Source organism: Contarinia nasturtii, unplaced genomic scaffold (assembly GCF_009176525.2).
Source record: "Contarinia nasturtii isolate CC-2019 unplaced genomic scaffold, AAFC_CNas_1.1 Cnas_scaffold_129, whole genome shotgun sequence".
Lineage (NCBI taxonomy): Eukaryota > Metazoa > Arthropoda > Insecta > Diptera > Cecidomyiidae > Contarinia > Contarinia nasturtii.
The window spans coordinates 775393-797250 of NW_022197486.1; the positions used below are offsets into that span (position 1 = coordinate 775393).

At 35.7% G+C, this 21858-nt stretch overlaps 1 protein-coding gene across 7 annotated transcripts in view; it reads left to right on the plus strand.

The window, feature by feature from the left end:
• The window catches only part of LOC116342649 (nephrin-like), a 115469-nt gene that overhangs the window by 49483 nt on the left and 44128 nt on the right, over nucleotides 1-21858 (plus strand). For all 7 annotated transcript variants that reach the window (XM_031770350.1, XM_031770342.1, XM_031770392.1 and 4 more), the window contains 2 exons: nucleotides 619-770; nucleotides 17960-18104. In XM_031770350.1, the coding sequence (XP_031626210.1) occupies nucleotides 619-770; nucleotides 17960-18104 (297 nt within the window). The remainder of the gene's footprint in view (nucleotides 1-618; nucleotides 771-17959; nucleotides 18105-21858) is intronic.

The following is a 21858-nucleotide window of genomic DNA, read 5'->3' on the forward strand; positions in this document are numbered from 1 at the left end:
GCAAAGTAGAAAAAAATACATCCAAACTACAAAAATGCGTGATTTCTGTTGAAATTTACTTTGCAGCGACAAATAAATACATAAATTGATAAATTCAAACCAAATTGTGCGTAAATGCTGAAATATGCATGCCATTCACTACCAATTATAATCATAGACAATCGAATTTACGGTGTTGTTTTAGCCCAAAGCGAAATATATTTTTTTTTCTCATCCCAATTGGCCGTGCACACGTGCACAAACCTGGAATCCGTGATGCAAACACGAAATATATATGAAGCACGCGACTATGCTACACCAAATCGATCTCTCTCGCTCTATCTTTTTCTTTCTATTCATATATGAAACTGTGGGACCGGACAAAAGTAGTCGTATCCATTGTGTGTACTTTGGTAATGGTTTTTTATCGGTACAGTACAATCAAAAAGCATTTAATTTGCGTAATTTCAATTCTATTTGTGTATTCATTTATTCATTCGTTCGTTGCTATCATTCGTTCGTTCATTCATTGAATTGCATTGAGACTGTCGGTTCCTTTTCCTTTGTTATTCTACATATATATATATATATATATATAAAGGACAATTTCATGTTTGAATTTTTGTTTTTATTTTGCAGTGCGTCCATTGTGGGTGAAATTACAAGGAGAAAATCGTCCATTATCAGCTGATAATGAATATCAACTATGGTGTGAGGTGGTCGGTTCTCGGCCCTCGCCTTTGATTACTTGGTGGAAGGGCAGCACGCCGATGCGGAATACACGAGAGATTGTAATTATCGCTTAATTTCATTTTGAATGCTATTGCATGTCTCGCTTTTTTACGTCTTTTTTTCTTTACATACCGCTTACTTCAATGGCTGAAGTGAGCTTCGTTGGCACTTTTTCGTTTTTTTATGCGCACCACTTCAGTTTTAACTATGGACAAAACCTAGGCACTTTCATCTCTCTCTTTGTTTTTTTTTTCTCTGCTCAAACGAAGAATAAAAAACGTAGATAGAAAGAAAAAGAGTGTGATGCGCGCAAAGAGAAAACAATTCTGATCTGAATGCAGTCTTCATTTGATCTACGTAGTAGAAAAAGTAATTAAATTTAATTAGAAAATCACGTTATTTCACAGCATTTAGAGTAAAAATTGCTTTTGTTAATAAAGTAAGCTGTGAATAATGTTATCGTTCGTCAATATCAATCAAATGCAACAATCTAAAACAGTGATGGAGGGTTGATGTTTTTTTCTCTCTCATCTCATTCATTCTCCATTATGTGTGGATACATTTGCTTTGTTTTGTTCAGTTCTATTTAAATACGAAAGTCATTGTGAATGGATGAATTGAGGGATCAGTTATGAGACACTATATGTATTGGTGTGTATGTATGTGTGATGAATTTGAATGAGAGCTCAAATGAGGCATAAAATCAAAATGGCTTTTATAGATAAAAACATTTTTTTTCCTACCATCGTTTTTATAACAAATTCATGATAAGCGAAAAATAAATGGTGCTTTCGTCCAGCAGAAGAGATCAGTCGGTGGCAAAATGAACGAAATAAAAACACTTGTCGCAAACAAGACCATTTTTCTATCGAATGATATAATAATGGGTCAAATTGATTGAAATTGTTGTTATAATAAAGAACATATCGAAATGTATATGAGTACGCTAAGTATCGGAAACGCGATAAAATATTATTTTCATTAACAAAACGCATTAAAATACGTGCGTTGATTGTTTGAGTATTTTTTATGTTTGGTATTTGTATTTTAATTAATTTTTAATTCGCAGTTATAAATTTAATTAGCCAGTTCATTGAATAGAATCATTATTTATTGGCGTGTGTTTCATGATAAAAATTCCAACTATAAAAACCAATGACAACAACAACATAAAACGATGTGCACTTTGGCCTCTCATCTCACAAACAAGCATGATCTAACAATTGATTTGGAATGTGATGGTGATGATGACGACGACTAACAAAGAAATTGCGGTTTCGAAATTCACATCCATTTGATAAACGGTGTCATCTCTGTGACTGTGAATTCAAATAAAAAAAAGCAATGCGTTCAACTCTGGTGCTCGTTTTTTCCCTTTTTTTGTTTTTGTTGGTGATGGTATGAGAATGTGTGTGTGTCTTGTTTTTGCTGTACAACATTGCGCTTGCTGGTGCCAACAGATGATTTTACATCGTCAGCACCATCAATTAATAGACTCGGAGAATTTCTGGTGAATTGCAAATGTCCAGACATTTTTGCTGCATTTGCGAATAAGTGCTGGTGAATTGATCCATAAAATATTGCATGTAAAATAAACTGCAGCTATATTTGCACCGGAAGCACAGCATTCCCATTCTGTCATTAATTTTGTGGCCGATCGTAATGAATTGGAATCGATTCTCGCTCTATCCACGCTTAAACATATGGGACAAAGGCAGAGGTGTCGAGCTTGTGAGAGAAAGAGAGAGAGAGAGCAAGAGCGAACGAGTGAAAATGATGAAAGTCGGGTTTCAAGAATTAAATTTCGGTGTGCAGAATTTCGGTCGTTTGCATATATTTTATACACAGATTTTCAAAACCTTCAATTAATATTTTACATCATGGATCTTATGAGTAATAAAATTGAACCAATAAATCACTAGCTTCACTAGCTTCCCCTCAATACATAAATGAAGCAAATTTTCCAAACTGCAACGTTTGTCGTATCGTAATAATAATGAGTTTTTGGCCGATGTCAGATTGCGTAAAGCCAATCGAGTCCTTCTCCAGTTTTGTGTGCCGGAGTGTTTCATTGTTTTGCATTTATATGTAATGACGAGAAAAAATGTCGCCGGGCCTCATATTTCGGGGACAGCAGTCGAAAATTGTAATTAGCCACTCTTGGAATCAATGACGTTGACAAAATGATTTTTCTTTCGGCGACGAACGACGACATAAACGGTGACTGTACTGGCGCAAGACAACCGCGAAGAAAGCGCCGATACATTTGTATTGACTGTGAATAAATTTTCACTTACGCGTCAGTTAATATCTGTTATGGGGATTTTGATGGGGGATAAAAAAAACTTTTTTTACACATTGATAAGCTCATTCTTTCGACTCCCCGATGATTGAGTTGTGAAAGTTTGTTTCTCTTTCTGTTTTTCGTTCGTTGCATTTTTGGCGTGCTTTTGTTGCTGTCTTGGGATGAGCGAAAATCTCGGACATTAATGACATTCGAAATATGTTCAAGTGATACTCGGTTAGATTAGCCACAAGCGTCTCAATGAAAATGTATCACTTTTGAATTTAATTTTTTTGTATTACATATATTATATGGCTGTGTGTGTATGTTTTTTTGGCTTTTTGCCCGGATGTGGAATCTTCCAAAGATACCAATGGTGAGATGACCGATTAGCATGCACTATTCACCGACTGAAAAAGCGCCTACGTACTAAACCACACTCTTGCACGCTCTTCTACCACTCTCTCCGCCGAACTGCCATTAGGTATTACATCGCAGGGATGGTTAGAATTTTATGCTTGTCTCTCCGTTGTTTTTCCGCTATGCGGAGCTCCTCTTGTATATTTGTGACAAAATTGAGGGTGTTTTGCCAACCCTCGTCCGTTTCGAGCATATAACTTACTAGGAGACTCACCCTTGGGGGGATGTGTACTCTCGACTCTGCGAAACGAATGCAGTGAAAAATTGCATGTTCTGCGTCTTCATCTTGTTCTGGGCAGATTGGACATGCCGCAGAATTTTCGTGTTTAAACATGTGGAGGTATTTTCGATAGCTCCCCCGATGACCAGAAAGGAACTGAGTGAGTTGGTAACTACAGTCTCCGTGTTTTCGATTCACCCATGTCTCAATGGCCGGTATTAGTTTATGAGTCCATCGGTTTTTTGTTGCGGTCTCCCATAGAGTCTGCCATTTGGCCATCGATGTTTCTCTTTCGTTGATGCGTTTATATTCGCATTTGTCTGGGGTTCTTCTGTTGTAGATTCTCCACATTTCGTCAGCCAGTATATTCACTGGCATCATCCCGGCTATGACTAATGCCGCGTCGTCTGATATCGTCCTGAAGCCACTTATTGTTCTCAGTGCGCTGAGTTTGTATGTGGTTGCAAGATTTCACCTTATTGCTTTCGTCGTCAGTGCTGTTGCCCAAACCGGAGCGGCATAGAGTAGTATCGAGCTAACTACTCTTGGGAGTAGGATTCTCCTACCGTATTTGGTGTATGTGTGTGTGTGTTTGCGCGCATAGACACACATACATATAAACATACAATATATGATCTATTATGAGTACAATCTACGTGACTTTTTGCTAGAACTGTGATTACGTTTGTTTTAGTCCAATGGTCTATTGGATTTCAAGGAATTTGTACTTTCGAATCACAGACGATGTGATTGCAGAGCTTATATGTATATGCATTAATATTTGCGGCGCTTCTGCTTTCAATCAGCATTCTATAGAGACGACAAAATGATCTCAAATAGAAATGGAGTGAGAGTGGAATCAATGACTTCAATGTCGATGTGATCGAAATCTTTCTCAATGAATGGCGGAAATTGGGAAGAAACAAACTGAAAATGTATATATTAAACTTTTCGAATAGAAAGAAAACGAAGACGATTGCTTCTCTCTGTAGATGTACACATGTATCTTGCACAAGATGGCAATAGACAAGTCTTTAGACAAGCAAACAGCAAATCAGGTTGATAGTAAGCAGTTCTATCACAGATTCTCTTTCATTTTTTATTTTTAATTATCTATTGAAAATTAGACGACAATCACGACAAAAGTTACGCAAATATTTCCAATAAAGTAAATCATTATGTATGTATCATTACATATATGTGAAATACTTATCTCTTATTATAAGAGTCTTATATATCGTTTTGGTTTATTCGTTTGTTGTTTTCCGTTTAGTTGTTGAAAATTTCAATGAGTGAAAAAGGACAGTCCATGCAACCGAATGCCAGCCACACATTATTCGTTTTTCTTATGCGATAAAAACGATGAAGAATATATATCTAATGAAACGATGGTCCACAGAACGTGAGGTCGAACATTTTAATGCTGTGATAGTTAGTAAAGTATTTTCCACTGGAATGATATGAGCACTAAAAAAGCGGGTGTGAAAAGCGCCAAATAACAGAGACTGAGCGAAGAGAGATCAATTGAGAAGCGAGAGCGATACGCAGACCAAGCCATTTTTCCCCCTCAGTATGTGTGTATATGTGTTGGTGAAAAGTTTTCCAGTCTGTTATTAGTGCTGTCGATGTTGCCTCTTGTACCAGCAATATTTATTTTCTTATTGAAGATAAAATCTTGTATTAGAGAATTTTTGTCTAACAAACGCTACTCCAACTTTGGGTGTGCATCAAAATACGTTGTGTATCTCGTCTTTTTCTCGGTTTTTTTCTTCTTCATCAGTTTGGTGTTGTTGAGAAACAACCAATGACGATGCGATACTGTCTTTCGCCTTTCTTTAAGACATTAAATAGCTCCGGGCACACCAATCATAAAACTTATTTGATGTAACCGAATCTATACGGTTAATTTAGATGAAAATGTATGTATGGCTGTAAAATGCTACGATCTTTTTGGCTGTATGTCTTCGCAGCTCAAAACACAAATCGACCACACAAAGTATTATTTAGATACGTCGTATCTATGTGCTGTTTTCTCTCTCTCTCTCTCTATCTCTCTCTCTCTCTCTCTCTGTGTGTGTGTGTACGCGGATGTGTGTATGTTGTGCATTTCACACACAAGTGCGAAAAAAGATGGAGGCAAAATCAACACGGGGAAAGCAAAAGTGATAGAAAGTACACCATGAACATTTTGTAGCAAACGAATGCGAGAAAATATCTATCATCGCTTGCTCGTTTTGAAGTAGAATCTCGTTGAAACAGTGAAGCGCTTCAAGGGAATATGCCAAAATGAGCATATTGTTCATTCTATGAAACACCGAAAGCACACACACACAATTTCATTTATTGTCTATCTTGTCCTTGTTGGTGCCCTCATTCTTGTGCTCAGTCGCTTGAATTCGCTCGCATACACTGAAAACCAATACCGTCTGGATATATCAATTTTAATTCAATTAGATACTTTCATTGGTAATCGTATCGCACAAGCAAATAACAACTTTGTGTACATTTAAACAATGCCCACAGCTAGAAAAGCTTATTTCGACATTACGGTGTAGTTGTTTTTGTAATGTAATGTAATTTAATGTGCAATCGTGGAGATCTATGTGTATCGAGCAATAACAATCAACAACATAACGATCTACACATTTATTCGCCTCTTCGGCTCCGCTTCAAATGCTTTTGATATATGAATGTATGCTGTGACACACGAACGATGAGACAATGATGGCAAAGCCAGCAAGTAAGCAAAGCAGACAGTATTCAGAGTGAGTTTGTATTTATAAGAGAGAGGGGGAGAGAGAGAGAGATCCGTGTACTCCATGCCTCATCTCCGGTTAAAAAATCTTCTTGTTTCCCATCAGTTTCTTTTTATCTTTGCTATTGTTTCACTTCGTGCGTGATCTGTTTTTTTCACTCAAATTCGTCATTGGCTTCAACTTGACATTTTCTTGATGTCAGGATAATAATATGTGAGCATAACGCAATATTTTTTTTCATTGCTTTTGCCGTTTGCATCTTTTTCATTCTTTTCATTTTGGGTTCGAAATTGAAAGAGAAATGAAAGTCTTCGATGCGAATTGTGTTTTATGAAAAAAAAAAAAAAAATGTCTTTTCCACACTTTACGGCTATTGTTTCATGCGAAATCGCAATAGTGTGTGCGTATGCGTTGTCTACAAATTTTTGTTGTTATTGTTATTATTCCATACCGTTTTTATATCGAACTCATCTGTTTTTTTCCTTGTTCCCAACAAAATTCCATTTAGTCTTGTTTGTGTTTGTATTTTTTATTCGCATCTCGTCCTGTCATCTCACTATCTATCTATCCATTGCCATTGGTGAGCTGCATTGTACTACTGATGTTTTTTCTATCGCTTGGGCTCGTGTGAGTGAGCTTCTTGTCTATATATATTGACAAGGTAATAGCCGTTTCGGCTGACAAGAGCCCGTAATAATACAATTCGTAGTAAGCATTTCGTTACATTTACGTTTTTTTTTCTCGGTAGATCGATACTCCAACTGTGGGCCATTCAAGTTTAACAGTTGAACATGATACCTATTTTACAAATAAAATATAGCCATAAAAATAAAATAAAATCAAGCGAAAATGCTCCAACAACGGAAACGAAAACAATGCCAAAAACGTAGCTAGAATAGAAAATGGCAATGGTGCACGGTTGGGTGACATCGAGACGTATTTTGTTTGAACAATGTAAAGGTAGAAAATCAGGTGATTATCTGCGGTCCTATGAAAATATCGAAGTCAATTTTAGCAAAAGAGAGTGACAGAGAAACAGAGAGAAAGAGAAAGATAGAGATAGAGAGTGGGAACAGTCAAATGGCAAAGGAAATAAAGCAATAAAATAAACGTGAACGGAGACAAAAGGAAACGAAATTGTTACGACAGTGAAATGCTAGTGAAAAATATGCAGCATGAGTGAATGACTGATAGAATAGAAGGACGAGAAGGAGAGAGTGAGAGAGGTAGTTGGAGGAAAGAGTGAGAGCAACAAAAAAGACAAAATAACGATTTGCTCATACACAAATAAAAACGACTCACATAAAAATAATTGAAGTCAAGTGTTTGCTTGTGTTACATCGCATTCGGATGGAAATCATCATCATCGTTTGGCTAAAATGGTATCTTGCACGAAACAAGAAATATGCACCAATTTGATGAACGTTCCCAGCGATCTTGGGAACAAGCATCAAGTTATATAGTCAAGAAGTAAAGTACAGCAATTGCAAATGGTGGTAATGGTAAACTCACTGGCAAGAATGACAGAAAACAGTAAAATCACAATCCATCCTCGAATTCAATTCCAAACAATAATCTCGGTTTTTCAATCCAACTTTACCTCACAAACGAAGAGTGTACGAATGCGTAGGAGATTGTTCAAGTTGTTAGCGTTTTTTTTTTCCATCACCATTTCAATATAATAGTATTCGTCGTTGACTTTGCTTGATACGTTAACTCGTTGGCTTTTGCTCACTTTACCTTCAATTTTGTATTCGTGTTTCTTCTTGTTTATACTATATTGATAAGATAAGGTTAATCTATTGCCGTTTGTTCGAGCTTTGCATTTTCTCTTTTTTTAACTCTCGGCAAATCTCATTCACTTGATATGGCTGGTGCCACGTTAAAAGGTTACAAACAAAAATTTATATGTGGCTACGTTTGTACTGTTGTACGTATTTGAGCTGTATGAAAAAAGAAATCAACGCCCAATCGGCAGAGAAAGAAAAAAGAAACGATCAGAAGCATTCATGTTTGTTACGTTGATTTAACTGCAGTCGACCGCAGAAATCGGTCAATGCTAGTGATTCAGACAGTCAATGAATGAATGAATGAATGAATGAGAGAGTAAGTATAAAAATGGTGGTAAAGCATTCGAAAACGATTTATCCGTATTTGTGTTGAACTTACGATGGGATAATGACACATTATTAACAGTACTATAAAATGGAACGGCGATGAAGTATTTATTGTTAACACAATGACATTAACGGGCTAAACTTTCAATTTTCCCGCCCTTAAATAATTTGTAATAAAAATCTTTTCTTGATTGCCATCGAATTAACTGGAAAATGCGGTTCATTTGCACGACAAGAACGAACGATGTGACGATAACAGATGATGGCATCAACATCGATAACAACAACAACAGGAACCAACACAATAATATACAATAGCCAAATTCCGAACCGCTGTGGGAGAGTGATGGAACGATGGCGGATGGTGGGGAGCTTAGCTCAGTTCATTCAGCCGCACTGCATCTAAAGTGTTTTATCACACAATCGCTGTCCTATAGGAGCTTGAAAGCCCCTATAGGGGCTTGGAAGTATTTTTTATTCGTGAAAAACCATACATATTCACGAATATTGGTCCATTTTGGGTAATGAACAATAACTTCAATTTCTGTGAATATTCGTGAATAAAATCATTATTCCTGATTATCGTAAATACGCAAAATGGCGGCAAATGTTGCATGTCATTTAGTGGAACGTCATTGATGTTTTTTTTTCAAGTTCCGAGCCCCTAGTCGCTGTCATTGTCATAATTCCATTTCCAGTCGATAATTTAATTTCTACTATATCACGTACCATATTATACTGAACACCTTAAACAAATATTTGGTATGTTGTGGCATATGAAGTGAATATGTGTACATACACGTACAGAATGAACAGACAGACGATCGGGAGAGAACGAAAGAAAAAGAAAACGAAGAGTGAGATGGTTGAGTAAGGTAAAGTGCGTCAATGGTATCGCCTGAATGCTCTTCATCGTCTGATATCAATGATAAATTATCCTAAAGCATTTAGTCTTTAGTTTGGTGAACATATGCGATTAATGTCAAATATGACATCACTTAAAACAAAACTTTCGTCATTTCTCTTTGTCCGTCTCATTTGCAACACTTTTATTGAATTCTCCGAGATGGCAAACACTTTTGTCACAACAACTCGAATCATATATTTTTCTTCTTTTTGATGCAACCTTCTACACCGCCAGATAGAAACCATTCAAATTGACAGCTTTGTAACAATTGTTTTTCAAACTGAACAAAAAACTAGCACAAACAAATTTTTTTTACACTTTCAAACGATTTTTTAAACACTACTTCTGTCTCATTCAGTAAATAATTCTAATTTACGTCATTTTTTACATTCAGTGTCTCGTGTCTATTATTCATTTATGGTGATTTTCTCTTTCTTCAAATCGAAAAATTGCGAAAATGGGCAAAGCACACAACTAATGGAACTGCCATGAACGAATACGAGCTAATTTTCTTGATTCTTTCATGTCGTTGTGTAAACAATTTTGTCACATGCTGTGCTGTGCTGTGTTCGGCACGCATGCTATACACATGGATTTGATGCTGCCATAACGGTACAGTTTCAACCAATTACCAACAAAAGAATGACCAAAACAGAAAAAGGGAGAATGAAATTACATAATAAAAAAATATGAATCAATTAACTGATATTTTCTACTACAGTGATTGTCAATAGCGTTCGCAAGTTTTTTTTTATATGCGTGGTATAACGAGGTACGAAGAATTTTAATCGAAGTTTTATATTTATGAATGTTGAATGGGGTTGTATGTGCTGGTATATCTCTTTTTTCCTTGTTCGCGTTCGACCGAAGTTTTTTTTTTCACTTTGGCTGTTATCGTGATTTGAATCAATTAGCTTATTGAATATACGATATATCGATGGATCAAAATACATTTATAATAACCATCGAAAATCATCAAAAGAAAATAGATAACAGCTTTTGTATATGTTGAACAAAACCGGATGAGGAAGGAAAGATCAATAAAATGAAATCAACGACAACAGCAAAAACAACAAGAAATAAAGTGAAAAAAAACAGCACCATGAAAAAAAGCACCGCCTGCACGAAAGAGGAATATAGATTAAAAAAAAACGAAAACAACGTCCATATCGAATAAAAGCAATAGATTGACGAACGCATACAAATAGCCAAATATCGAAAGAGAGACTATGCCGACCGCAAAACTCTCAATATGCAGAGCATTAGAAGAAACGAAAAAGTTTTTATTCGTTCACTTATTCTCGAAAAGAATGAATATAAAAGTCAATTGGGAAAGTGTAGTTGTTTTAACTTGGTCGCGCGCGCATAGCATAACTCTTCAATTCAAGTGGAATGTACCAAACGGGTCGCGAGATAAAAATAGCTACTTGCGACCAGAAAGAGTACAAAATGAATGATGTGAGTGAATGGCAAGCACACGAAACATAAGAATGAACAGAAGAGAGAGAAAAAAACTGTACACAAGGAGGAAAAGATGAAGTTGAAAAAAAAAAACGATCTATACAAATACCAAGAATGGAAAGATGAGACTTGGATGTTAAAAAAATGCGAACAACTAAAATATATGGCCCTTAATGTGATTGTTGTGCGATGTATTCTATATACATTAAAGGAAGAATGTGCTCCAGTCTTTTAAACGATCGATATTGCTCGGATAAGCATTATATTACATTTTATAAAGTGTTTGGTAGTAAACGGTAGCTTTCTCTCTCTCTCTCTCTCTCTCTCTCTCTTGAACTCTCACATCGTGCGCTTCCGTATGAGGAAAATGAATAGCGTGAAAGAGGGCAAATCCGGATAGCCGGCAATCGAATGGGATGATTTCGAAAAAAAATATCGTTAATAAATTGAGCAATTGCGAGAGCGAGAGAGAAAGTGAAAGAAGACAAACAAATGAAGAGTACGTTTTCTAAACTAGCCAAAGCTTTTTCAATTGACTTCCGTTTTTTTTGTTTATTGGTTTATCTCTTGGCTTGTTTAATTACGAACCATTGCGGTGGTGCTTTCAAGAGTGGTTATTATTTCGAGAGGCACTTATTTGTTTCGTTTATTTCGTTTATTCGTCCCAATTTTCATCTAAAAAAGAAACATCCAAACAAAACAATAGCAACAATCGAATGTTTAAATGTGGCGAAAAAACGAAAACGATTTTATCAAAAAAGTCAAACATTTATCCGCATTCGGTTCATGTCACCCTATATTTACACATTTATATGAGCTTGATTTCATTCCGTGTCTACGGTGCTCGATTCATCTTTTCTCCCCCATATTCAAGCACCAAATTTCGTTTTTCTTCACTCTTTCCATCTTCCTCCATTTAACCACCCTATCTATAAAATATTTGCTAGAGTCAATAATAAAAATGGTTGACAGCTAAATGATTGACTTCAATTTATCGCGAAACGAAGAGTTGCAAAATCAATACATATACATTTTTTGTTGTTGTTGTTCTTGTGTGTCTGTCGTACAACAACACAGCATCCAGAAAATTTCGCTTGTATATATTAATGTATGGGAACAAAATGAGACCGTCGTGCTTTCGGATAGGATAGTCTTTGCGCGAACAATTCATAACATTCACGTATAAAAAATTCACACAGATAGATATAATAATATCAGGGGAGATTTACAAAATACCGTTGTCTGTCTTTAAATATTAGCAATAAAAATAATAATAACAATAACAAGCAGAGTCAAATTGAGGGACACGCAACACTGCTGAAATGGCAATGACAACGAACAGGAGACGGAGAAAACATTGGGAGTATGCAAGCAAGATCAAATTGAAGAGAGAGAGAGAGAGAGAGAGAGAGAGAGAAAGAGAGAGTGGGTAGAACGAGACATTTACACTGTGATTACTGAAGAGTTTTGAGCCATGCTTGTTTCTAGTGTCAAAATGCCTATAAAAGATGGGATAGCATTCAACATTCAGCTATTTGTCGCGCACTCACAAGTTCTCAATCTTTATTTGTATTACGATCTTTTACGTTTCTCTCTCTCTCTCTCTCTCTTGCTTGCATGTTGCTTGTGTTGGTTTGCGTCGCCTTTTTTCGCTCTATCAAACTCTGAATGTATATGAATATTGTGTTGCCTTGGCTCTACAAGCGCGCCCGTCTTTATTCTCATCACACAGCAGATATTGAATAACTGAATCCGGGCCGGATGTCACGCAACTAAGCTTTAGCATTGTGTTTTCTCGCGTAAATACTTATTATTCGAATATGCAGCTTCTTCGAAAGATTGTCCTCAATTTTTCTCTCGTGCTCACGTCATGCTCTTTCACCGCTCTCCTCTCTGTCTGCTCTCTTCACTCTTTTTCTCTTTATGCGTGTCTATTTGCACTCGAATCTCTTTTTTCTTGCTTTTTCTATACAGCCGTTTGAACTGGTCCCAAAGCTTTCGTTATGTGTTATTGTTGTTGCTGCTGTTTTTTTCCTCTTTGATTTGGATGTGCTGTAGTGAATCACGCATATATACTATACTCAAGTATCATATCAATTTCGATCTTTACGAGCCTCTGGAGATTTTATTCGGTGTTCATTTATGTGCATGAACTGGTTGTGCGATTGCTGTTTTAGTCGCATTGTTCCAAACTCGGTGCTGTCACCCGTTTTTTCTCGCTCAAATCTTACACACTCTAAATATCGCTCACATTGGATGTGTGTCATGGGTGCAAAGTATTATTTGTTGAGTATAATCAGGAAGAAATTATTTAATGTCATTTTATTATTCCATTTCCTCTGTGACCGAACACCATTCCCATTATGAATGCATGCGACAACTTCTTTTCTTCTTTTTGTGTGTATGTTTGTCATTTGTTTATGATGCTCCTCCATCAATTGGCGTTTTGATCTTGCCTTTGTTCGCTCGCTTAGTTTCTCTTGACATCAAGCTTAATGCAAAATGCTAATTATCTAGCATGCGACCACAGAAAAACTTTTGCATTCACAATTTTCAACTGGTAAAAAACCAGAAAAACCCCAAGTTCAGCATTTTACCTTTTCTCTATCTCTCTCTCTATTTCTCTTCATTTTAATTTTCAAACGGTCTTTCTCTCTGTATTTCATGTATAACAGAATATTAATTGGTGCAGGCGAGAACAAGAAAACAAACCAAATGATGGACTTGTCATAGTAGTTAAGTGAACCAAGTTGAGTTGGTAGCTATGCTAAACTTGTTTTGAATTTTCACATTCACTTTGAAATTCTTATCAGTTAAACCAAATTAGTACATGAAAATTAGCAGTCCGTTGATGATAATTTTGCGTTGCTGTAGCAAGAAACAAGAAAAAAAACACACTCACACACACTTTAACATAAAAGAGAAATAAATATCTGGAAATGGTTTTTTCCATTTGCTTTAACTTCACTCAGAATTCGATTATAAGTGTAAACTGGACAAGTTTTACCTGCATAGAAACAAAAGTGTCACATACATAGACGTATAACGGAACGCTCATTGGCCAAAGTTTCTGGCAGACAAAAATGAGTGTATGAAGACAAGGAAAATGTCCAAAAATCTCTATTCTCTGGAAGAGTTATATAATATGGTTTTTTTTGAGTCGATAAATGTGATTTAACATGGGTGTTTAATAACATAGCACACCAAAAGAATGCCAAAATTGAAACACATACATTAAACAGAAGCAAAAAAATTAAAATGAAAGAGAGGAGTCGTGAGATGGAGGGCGTATGCACAACTATATTAAATCGTTAATGTTGATGGTTTTGCTTTAGATGAAAAGTTTCCGGTTTCGGTGGTAAATTTGAAAACTTCGAACGCATGGTTTTTTATCAAAAACAAATAGTCTAATAATACTCAATCTATATGCCATGTATGTGTGCAGATGATTGCTAAATAACATTATGGAAGCGCATGAAGGAAAAGTGAACGGGCATATTTATTCAGATTGGTACCGAATTAAAATATGCGGTTCGTTGTCGTTTGCCATGTTGACTATATTTGCGCTATTGGCTTGACTGTGAAATGCTCATCTCCCAGTTTCATTCTTTCGTTTCGACGTGTACGTATGCGTGTGTATTTGTCTGAATGGATGCATGGGGTGTATGTAGAAATTTAATTTTTCTTCAAGCAACTCGTTCTCATTTTGAGAGTGCCAATCGATAAAATTTTACGATATATTATTATCGGCACATACATTTAGCACACATCAACTATCAATTTCATTATCGAAATATCGTTATGTGTGTCGACGGTACATCGTCAGTCAACAATGCTGTCAAATACCAACAGATATACACACACATTCGATACTGAGAGAGGGTCCACTTTTAGAATATTTCGATGTGTTATGCGATGAAAAGCGATGTTCATATGGTGAAATGTGTGTAAAATAAATCATTGGTGCGTTTAAATGAAGCACAACCATAGCAAATGTCAAAATATTATAACGCTCAAACACACACACGCGCACGCAAAGAGATCCCATCAAAATGAAATGAAGAGCTTTGATTTTGAATTTAGCATTATTATCATCATCATCATCGTCGTCGCCATCGTCGTCGAATATTGATATTAAATATGTCGTTGATTTGATAGGAGCGTTTTGCGATGTGGGCTAGGCGGTTTGGTGATGGCTGTGGTGTAAAATAGATGGAAGCGTCAATTCCATCAAGTTCTGTCATTTCTGCACTCTAAAAGTGAATCCGATTAAATTCTATATTATTAATGGAGTTTGGAAAAAAGCTTTGAGGCATTTTCAAACATATACATTTACGCACCAACACATACATTGTCATGCAAAAAGTTTGAGCCCATTAGTTTCTGTTTTTAGTGAACAAATTTTTGATCATCTAAATATAAATTTTTAATAATCCGACGCGAATGATTTTTGGCATGATTCTTCTTCGATGGCACACGAAAATAGTAGAAAACGCAAACTTGCCGATTAATTTTGAAATGGACGTTGTATCAATCGCAAGGATGCCAAAAATAAGCAATTTTTGTTTGGGTAAACTTTGAATAAAAATCTATCATCTAAAAACCAAATGTGTATGTTTAATCTGCTAAACATATGAATGTATAATGCCAAAAATCTGTCTGGATCGAATTTGATAAAACTAAAATGTTTAAAAGCCAACAATGAGATGGGAGTTAAAAGAGATGGGGTGGAGGTAATAATGTTGAGATCACAGTCAACAAATATTTAATTGGTTGCTTGGCATTCGCTGCACATCGATGCGTTTCGCATACTTTCCTCATTTAAAACCAAATTGAATCGTCACAAGGGATTTCACAAAGTCGAAACAATTTTTTTTTTGCCGAAATTGAAGAGCTTATTGTTGAAATGAATACGATGGGAGCAAGTGAGTTAGAGAGAATAATACCGTCATTTGTTGAATTCCCATTTCCGATCGAATAAACATATATATCACAAATCTACCGAAACTTCTCACACAATAATTACGAGAAGATATTAACAAAACATTAGAATCCTTGGAATCATCAAAAACTTAAAATAATCGACGAGTATTCAATTCATTGGCCAGTATGTAGCCGATCAATTTCAATTCGTCTGTCCCTTCTACAAAAGGTTAAGATTAACAAAATCGAATTGAATCTATACCCGGCAACGGAAAAAAGGCGAACATATGTATAAAACACATGCGCGCACAATACAACAACATCAACAGAACATTCCGTTGATCCGGGGAGAGATGGAGCTGAAGAAGCAAAGAAAACGAGAAAAACTTTTGAAATATTTATGTATGATGTGAATAATTGAGAGCGAGTGATCGAAGGAAGAAAAGGGCGATGAGATTCATAACCTGTCTAACTTTTCCCTATTGCCCCGTAGAATTGCTAAAATGAAAATCAACAATGGTAATCCGTTTGCCCATCCCAGCCGATTTTCTCTAACTTCTTGTTATTCCTCTACATCTCTCTCTCTCTCTCTCTCTCTCTCTCTCTCTCTCTCTCGCTCTTGCCCAATATTACCGTATAGCGCGCATAAATCCAATTGCTGTTATGAACTTTATTACTAGCAGAGAAAATACTATTCAATACCATTTATCGAGAAACAGAAAACAAACAAGGAACAACCAAATGAAGTTGGTGTATGGGTGCCATTGGGGCAGTGGTTTGTCGTTTGTTCGTCCACTAAAAACTAGCACCAACAGCAATAGTATTAACAACTTACAGTACTCCCCCTCTCTCTATCTATCTCGATGGCAAATGCACACAGTTAAGAGTTAACACATGCAGAACTTGTCTGACATATAGCACAGCAACTGTCGATGATATCATTGGCAACTGTTGTTCTACACTTGCTGCCAATGGCTTTTTATTAAAAATATATATTAAGTTCAATATTTATTAGATGTATGAAACAAAATTTATGATGTAGGACAATGTTATTTCGTGTAGTCGAACAGAAAACGATGCACACACACTTCAAAATAAAAAAAGCAACAAAAAAAAAACACATCTATTTTCACATAATATACAGACGTTTTGCTCGACGAATATATTAGTTGATTAGAAGTTGTATTTGCCGTGCAAAATATTTGACGTCACTTCTTGTTTTACTGTCTATTGAAAGAGAGAACCGAACACAAATGAACGGGGACATAAAGAATCGAGTGGCGGATAAAGGATGAAAACAGAAAATAGATTGAGGCAAACTTGAGGAAAGAGCAAATTGTGCGAAAATTGCATGACATAAATTTGTCGGGTGACAAAATAAACGAAGCAAATACAGAGCACTCAATGCAATGCGCTTTGCTGCTGCTTATGCCATGTGATGGATATTTTTTTCACTGTTTTAGTTCAAAGTTAAAATAATGTGCTAAAAATTTAACGACATTTGTTCGATCCCATTTGTCGTTTTTTTTATCATCGACATATTTTTCGACAATCGATATAGCAGATGTTATTTCATAAATTGTTTTTTTTTGCGTATTTTTTTTTTTTTCGCTGAAATATCAGTGCAACAATGCAAAAAACGAAGATGCTTTTAAATGCGATGCGAACAATATGGAAAGAGAGTTTCAGTGTTGTTATATTCATTTTTTTTCCGGAAAAGTGTAAACAAAACAGAAGTTCAGAACAGATTTTCATGAAAGAAAATACAATCACACACACAAGACAGGAGGCGAGGGAGAATGACAAAAACAATCTAGAAAATTAGTTGTTGTATTCTGCAGTCATTATTCAATAGTCGTTTTATGGGAATGATTTAAAGCGCGCTTTAACATTTTCAATGAATTCGAAACTTGAAATTGCATTTGCATTTGCATTCACATTCACATTCGCTTTTATCTATTTTATTATTGGTATTGGCATTTACATTTGCATATGTTTGTTTGTGTACCGATTTACTACTGGTTTTCTTAATTCACTTACATTTTTTTGTCACTTTTCTCTCAGTATATATGTATATACATCTCTCTCACACACACTCTCCCACACATAATAATTCTCTCTTTTTCTCCATTTTCCTTTGCATGCACACCAAAATGACAGATTTCGACCGATGGTAATGTCACGCAATCTGTATTGAGTTTCACTCCAACCATTGATGATCGAGGAAAGTATTTGTCATGCCGTGCTGAACATACATCTATACCAGAGTCAGGCACCGAAGACGGTTGGAAATTGGACATTTATCGTAAGTATAAAACATACAATAATTTAGTTTAAGTCTTGTAACGGACACGAATACACATTCAGTAGTTTTTCATCGAAACACATACACACTATTCATCTCAGTCGTTCGTTATAATGTACAGTTTTCGTAAGTTATTTTCAATTGTAGGGAGACGTGCGAATCATACGATGCATTTCATTGGTTGTTGAAATGCGAAATTGTTCGAGTTTCTATATTATTTTTGTCGCCATTTTTTCGAATTGGTTTTGCACTCAATCTTTCTCCTTCTCTTTCTTTTTTTTACATTATTTCAATGGTGATTTTCCCTTTCTTAAGCATTTGATCGAAAGAAAATCGTTGCGTGTTTGTGCATATAGTGTGGTTTTTACTAAATTTTATAAATAATGTACTGGAAAATTCACAAGGAAATAAATATAAGACCGGATGCATGTAAAAAGAAGAACGACTTTGGATAACTTCGATTTGAATTTGCATTTATTGGCGAATGCAAGTAACAACCGATTGAAAGAATAAGAAGAAGAAGAAGAAAAAACTCAAATTTCCAATTTCCGAGCTTTGAAAATGCGGTTGAATTTTTTTTAGGCAAGGGTAAAAAGGAAAAGGAGCGAGTGATAAGAGCGTTTTTCTATTTCTTCTTTTATTTGATAAATATTGCGCCATCTATTTCCGTTTATAAAGCCACTTCTGCTGTGAGTTCATCTCGTTCGCAAAGAAAACGAAATAAAATTGAAATAAAAATAAATAAGTCAGTTATAAAGTTTTGATTGTGTCACACACATTCACATTGGACTATCTATATTTACGACTCTCTCCCGGTTGATTCGAATATCGCTATCGGTTGGCTCATAGTTTTTTTCGTCCCTTCTTTTACGCTTTTCACATGCCAAAATGATATTGAATTCGGATTGTGCACACATATACATATATATATTCACATTTTTTTTGGGTGGTTTCTATTACTGAGAAAGGGAAATATGCGAACCATTGTTGCCTACTTATTTATTTCGTTTTTCATATTCCGTTTGTGGCATTTTCCATTTTACAAATTTAGAACAATTACTTTTGAATGTGAATGCGATGTGGTGCGGTTTATTCGCCTTTACACAACATCTTTTTTTCTAATTTGGCAAAAGCATCAATGAGCGAATTTTAATTGGAATTTTCGAATAAATATTTCAAAAGTCAATTCCAGTAATTTAAGTTGTAAGTGAGTGTGTGTGTATGTGACACATTTTGGCGCATCCAAATACATTATCGCGTTATGGAGTTTTATTCGATATTATTCGTCGGAAAAATGAAGTCAACGAAAGCTAGAAAGAACGAAAATTAAATGAATAAATTTGCCAAAGCATTCGATGATGGCTTTTTCGAATGTGAGTCGTTTCGAGTGTGTCATTTTTGCATTGAAAATTACAATGGCTTCCAATGTGCCTAATCAGTTTCTGTGGTTAAGCTCAAGATAAATTCTGTCTTGCAGCTGTGAACCAGCCCAACGAGTGAAAACTCAATGCGAAAACAAATGAAAATAAAAATTGCTCGCCTGAAATGAGGCCGATGTATTCGCGAAAAGGCAAGAAACCCCACTTACAAAATAAATTATCATTACGAAAAGTAATTTTTTCCGTTTGTTGTTGTTGTTTTTTTTTTCTTCTTTTTTCTCGAGCGCGCCGCAAAACACTTTATCTTTTGAAAGTACGATTTGTGCAACACAGTCACAAGAATGTGCAAAGCACGAATGATAATAATGGTGGCAATTGTACGACATTGTGTGATGAAGATCGAAGCGCATTTTCTCTCCCAACGTAAAGAAATATTATTTGTGCCATTGTAACACGATGGTCTTGTCATACCATATTTAAACTAAATTAGCTCGAAAAGCTCATGTAATCCTCGTAATAAGTTTGTTTGTTTGGGTCGTCGTTTCTCTCTATGATTCATTTTTATATTTCATTTTTTATTCGCTGAAACCGGCGTGAAAAGATGGACTGACGCAAGAAACACACGCCGACCAACTTTGCACCCAATTCCAAATTAATCTTGCCAATTTTCTAGATTCTCCACGACGACCCGCGATTCATGCAAGATTCATGTCAATGACAAAAAAAGACATAGAAAAAATTTTCCTATATGTATCAATAAAACGGCGGCAGCCACACGCAGTGACAAACTTAGAAATTTAACAAACAAATGGCGGCACACTGATCAGGATAAAAAAGAGGAGATGGCACAAATATTGTGAACAAATGTACATGTTTTACAATCCTGAAATGAGTATAACTAAAGTTAAAAAAAAAATAAGGAGAAAAGTCTTTGAAAAATAAAACCACTTTTTTATTGTGTTTGTTCTTATTACAAAGAGATAAAAAAAAACAAGATGTTCGGAAAAAATACAGTGTATTTTTTCTGCGTTTTTTATTTCGTTCGGGGAAAATAAATGTCCAACAGCGAACGTAACATAACACAAAATACATATACTTACTGTGAGTAGAATGTATACGGGAATATGGAAAAGAAAAGAGTGACCCCAGATCCCTCAACACTCTATCGTAACAGCAGCAACAACGGCAGAGGATCTTATTTTCATTTCGATATAATGTTTTTCTTCGCAAACTTAAGCGCACATGCGAGTAGTCCGCGTATGTGAGTCAAGAATCGCTGATGATATTTATTTCATCATTTCGCCTCATTGCATGGCAAACGGGTACCACCGATATGAGTGAGTGAGAGAGATACCAAAAGTGAATCGGCAGCAAAGTCACGACAGAGATAGCAAACATTTTATTTTAGTTCACGTTCTCTTTTTTTCTGTCGTCTCTCTCTCTCTCTCACTCTCTCTGTCTTTCTCTTCATTCCATTCATATTTTGTAGCTGCTTTAATTCCACATTTATCCCGCATCACTTTTATAAAATGCACACAGTTGTGTGTTATTTTACTTGCTGCCACTGTTGCCATGTTCGTTCTGTTTATGAATATTTTCTGTTATTTTATACGCTGCCTTCGTTTTTTGTTTGCGCGTTTCATTTCATACGTACGTTCGGCGTTTAAATTGCTGCGTTCATTTTTACTGCTGGTTTTGTTGTTGCACTATTTTTTCTATTGTTTTCGTTAGCTGTGGTTGATATTCCTATATGTTGTTCGACTATATGAGCTTTTATACTGTGCGAATTGTGCAAGCACATTCACATACCCCCTGTCACCATTTACAATCATAATGTAGTATACATCCAGTTATATATGTACAACATATTTCGCATGCACATATTTTCGTCTCCTTCGTTCGTCTCAATGAGTGTGAAAAGTGTTGCACATAAAAATGTACACATGCACAGCAATCGACGCGAAAACTGTACAATGTAATCGTATATTATTATTTGAAGACGACTGAGTCAGTTGCCGTAGATAGACTGATAGATTGACGCAAGACATGAGAATGCAACGAGGAAAAATCTCAAAAGATCTGAAGTTTTTGAATGATGATGATGATGTTCATTTCGCGAGAACATGAAAAGGGGCAAAGCAAATTTCTTGTTACTTATTCATTTACATATTTTGTATAAAAGCGTTCATTCATTCAGTCACTCACTCATTCGTTTATTGTCCTTTATATTTTTCTTTTTTTGTATGCCATGCACGGAACTTGGATTGCTGATTTTTGGCGCGCGCTCATCGCATATTCGTCTTTATTTGCAACGCTTGACATAACCTGGAACCTTCACTGCTGCTGCTGCTGCTTCTGATGAAAATACAATAAAA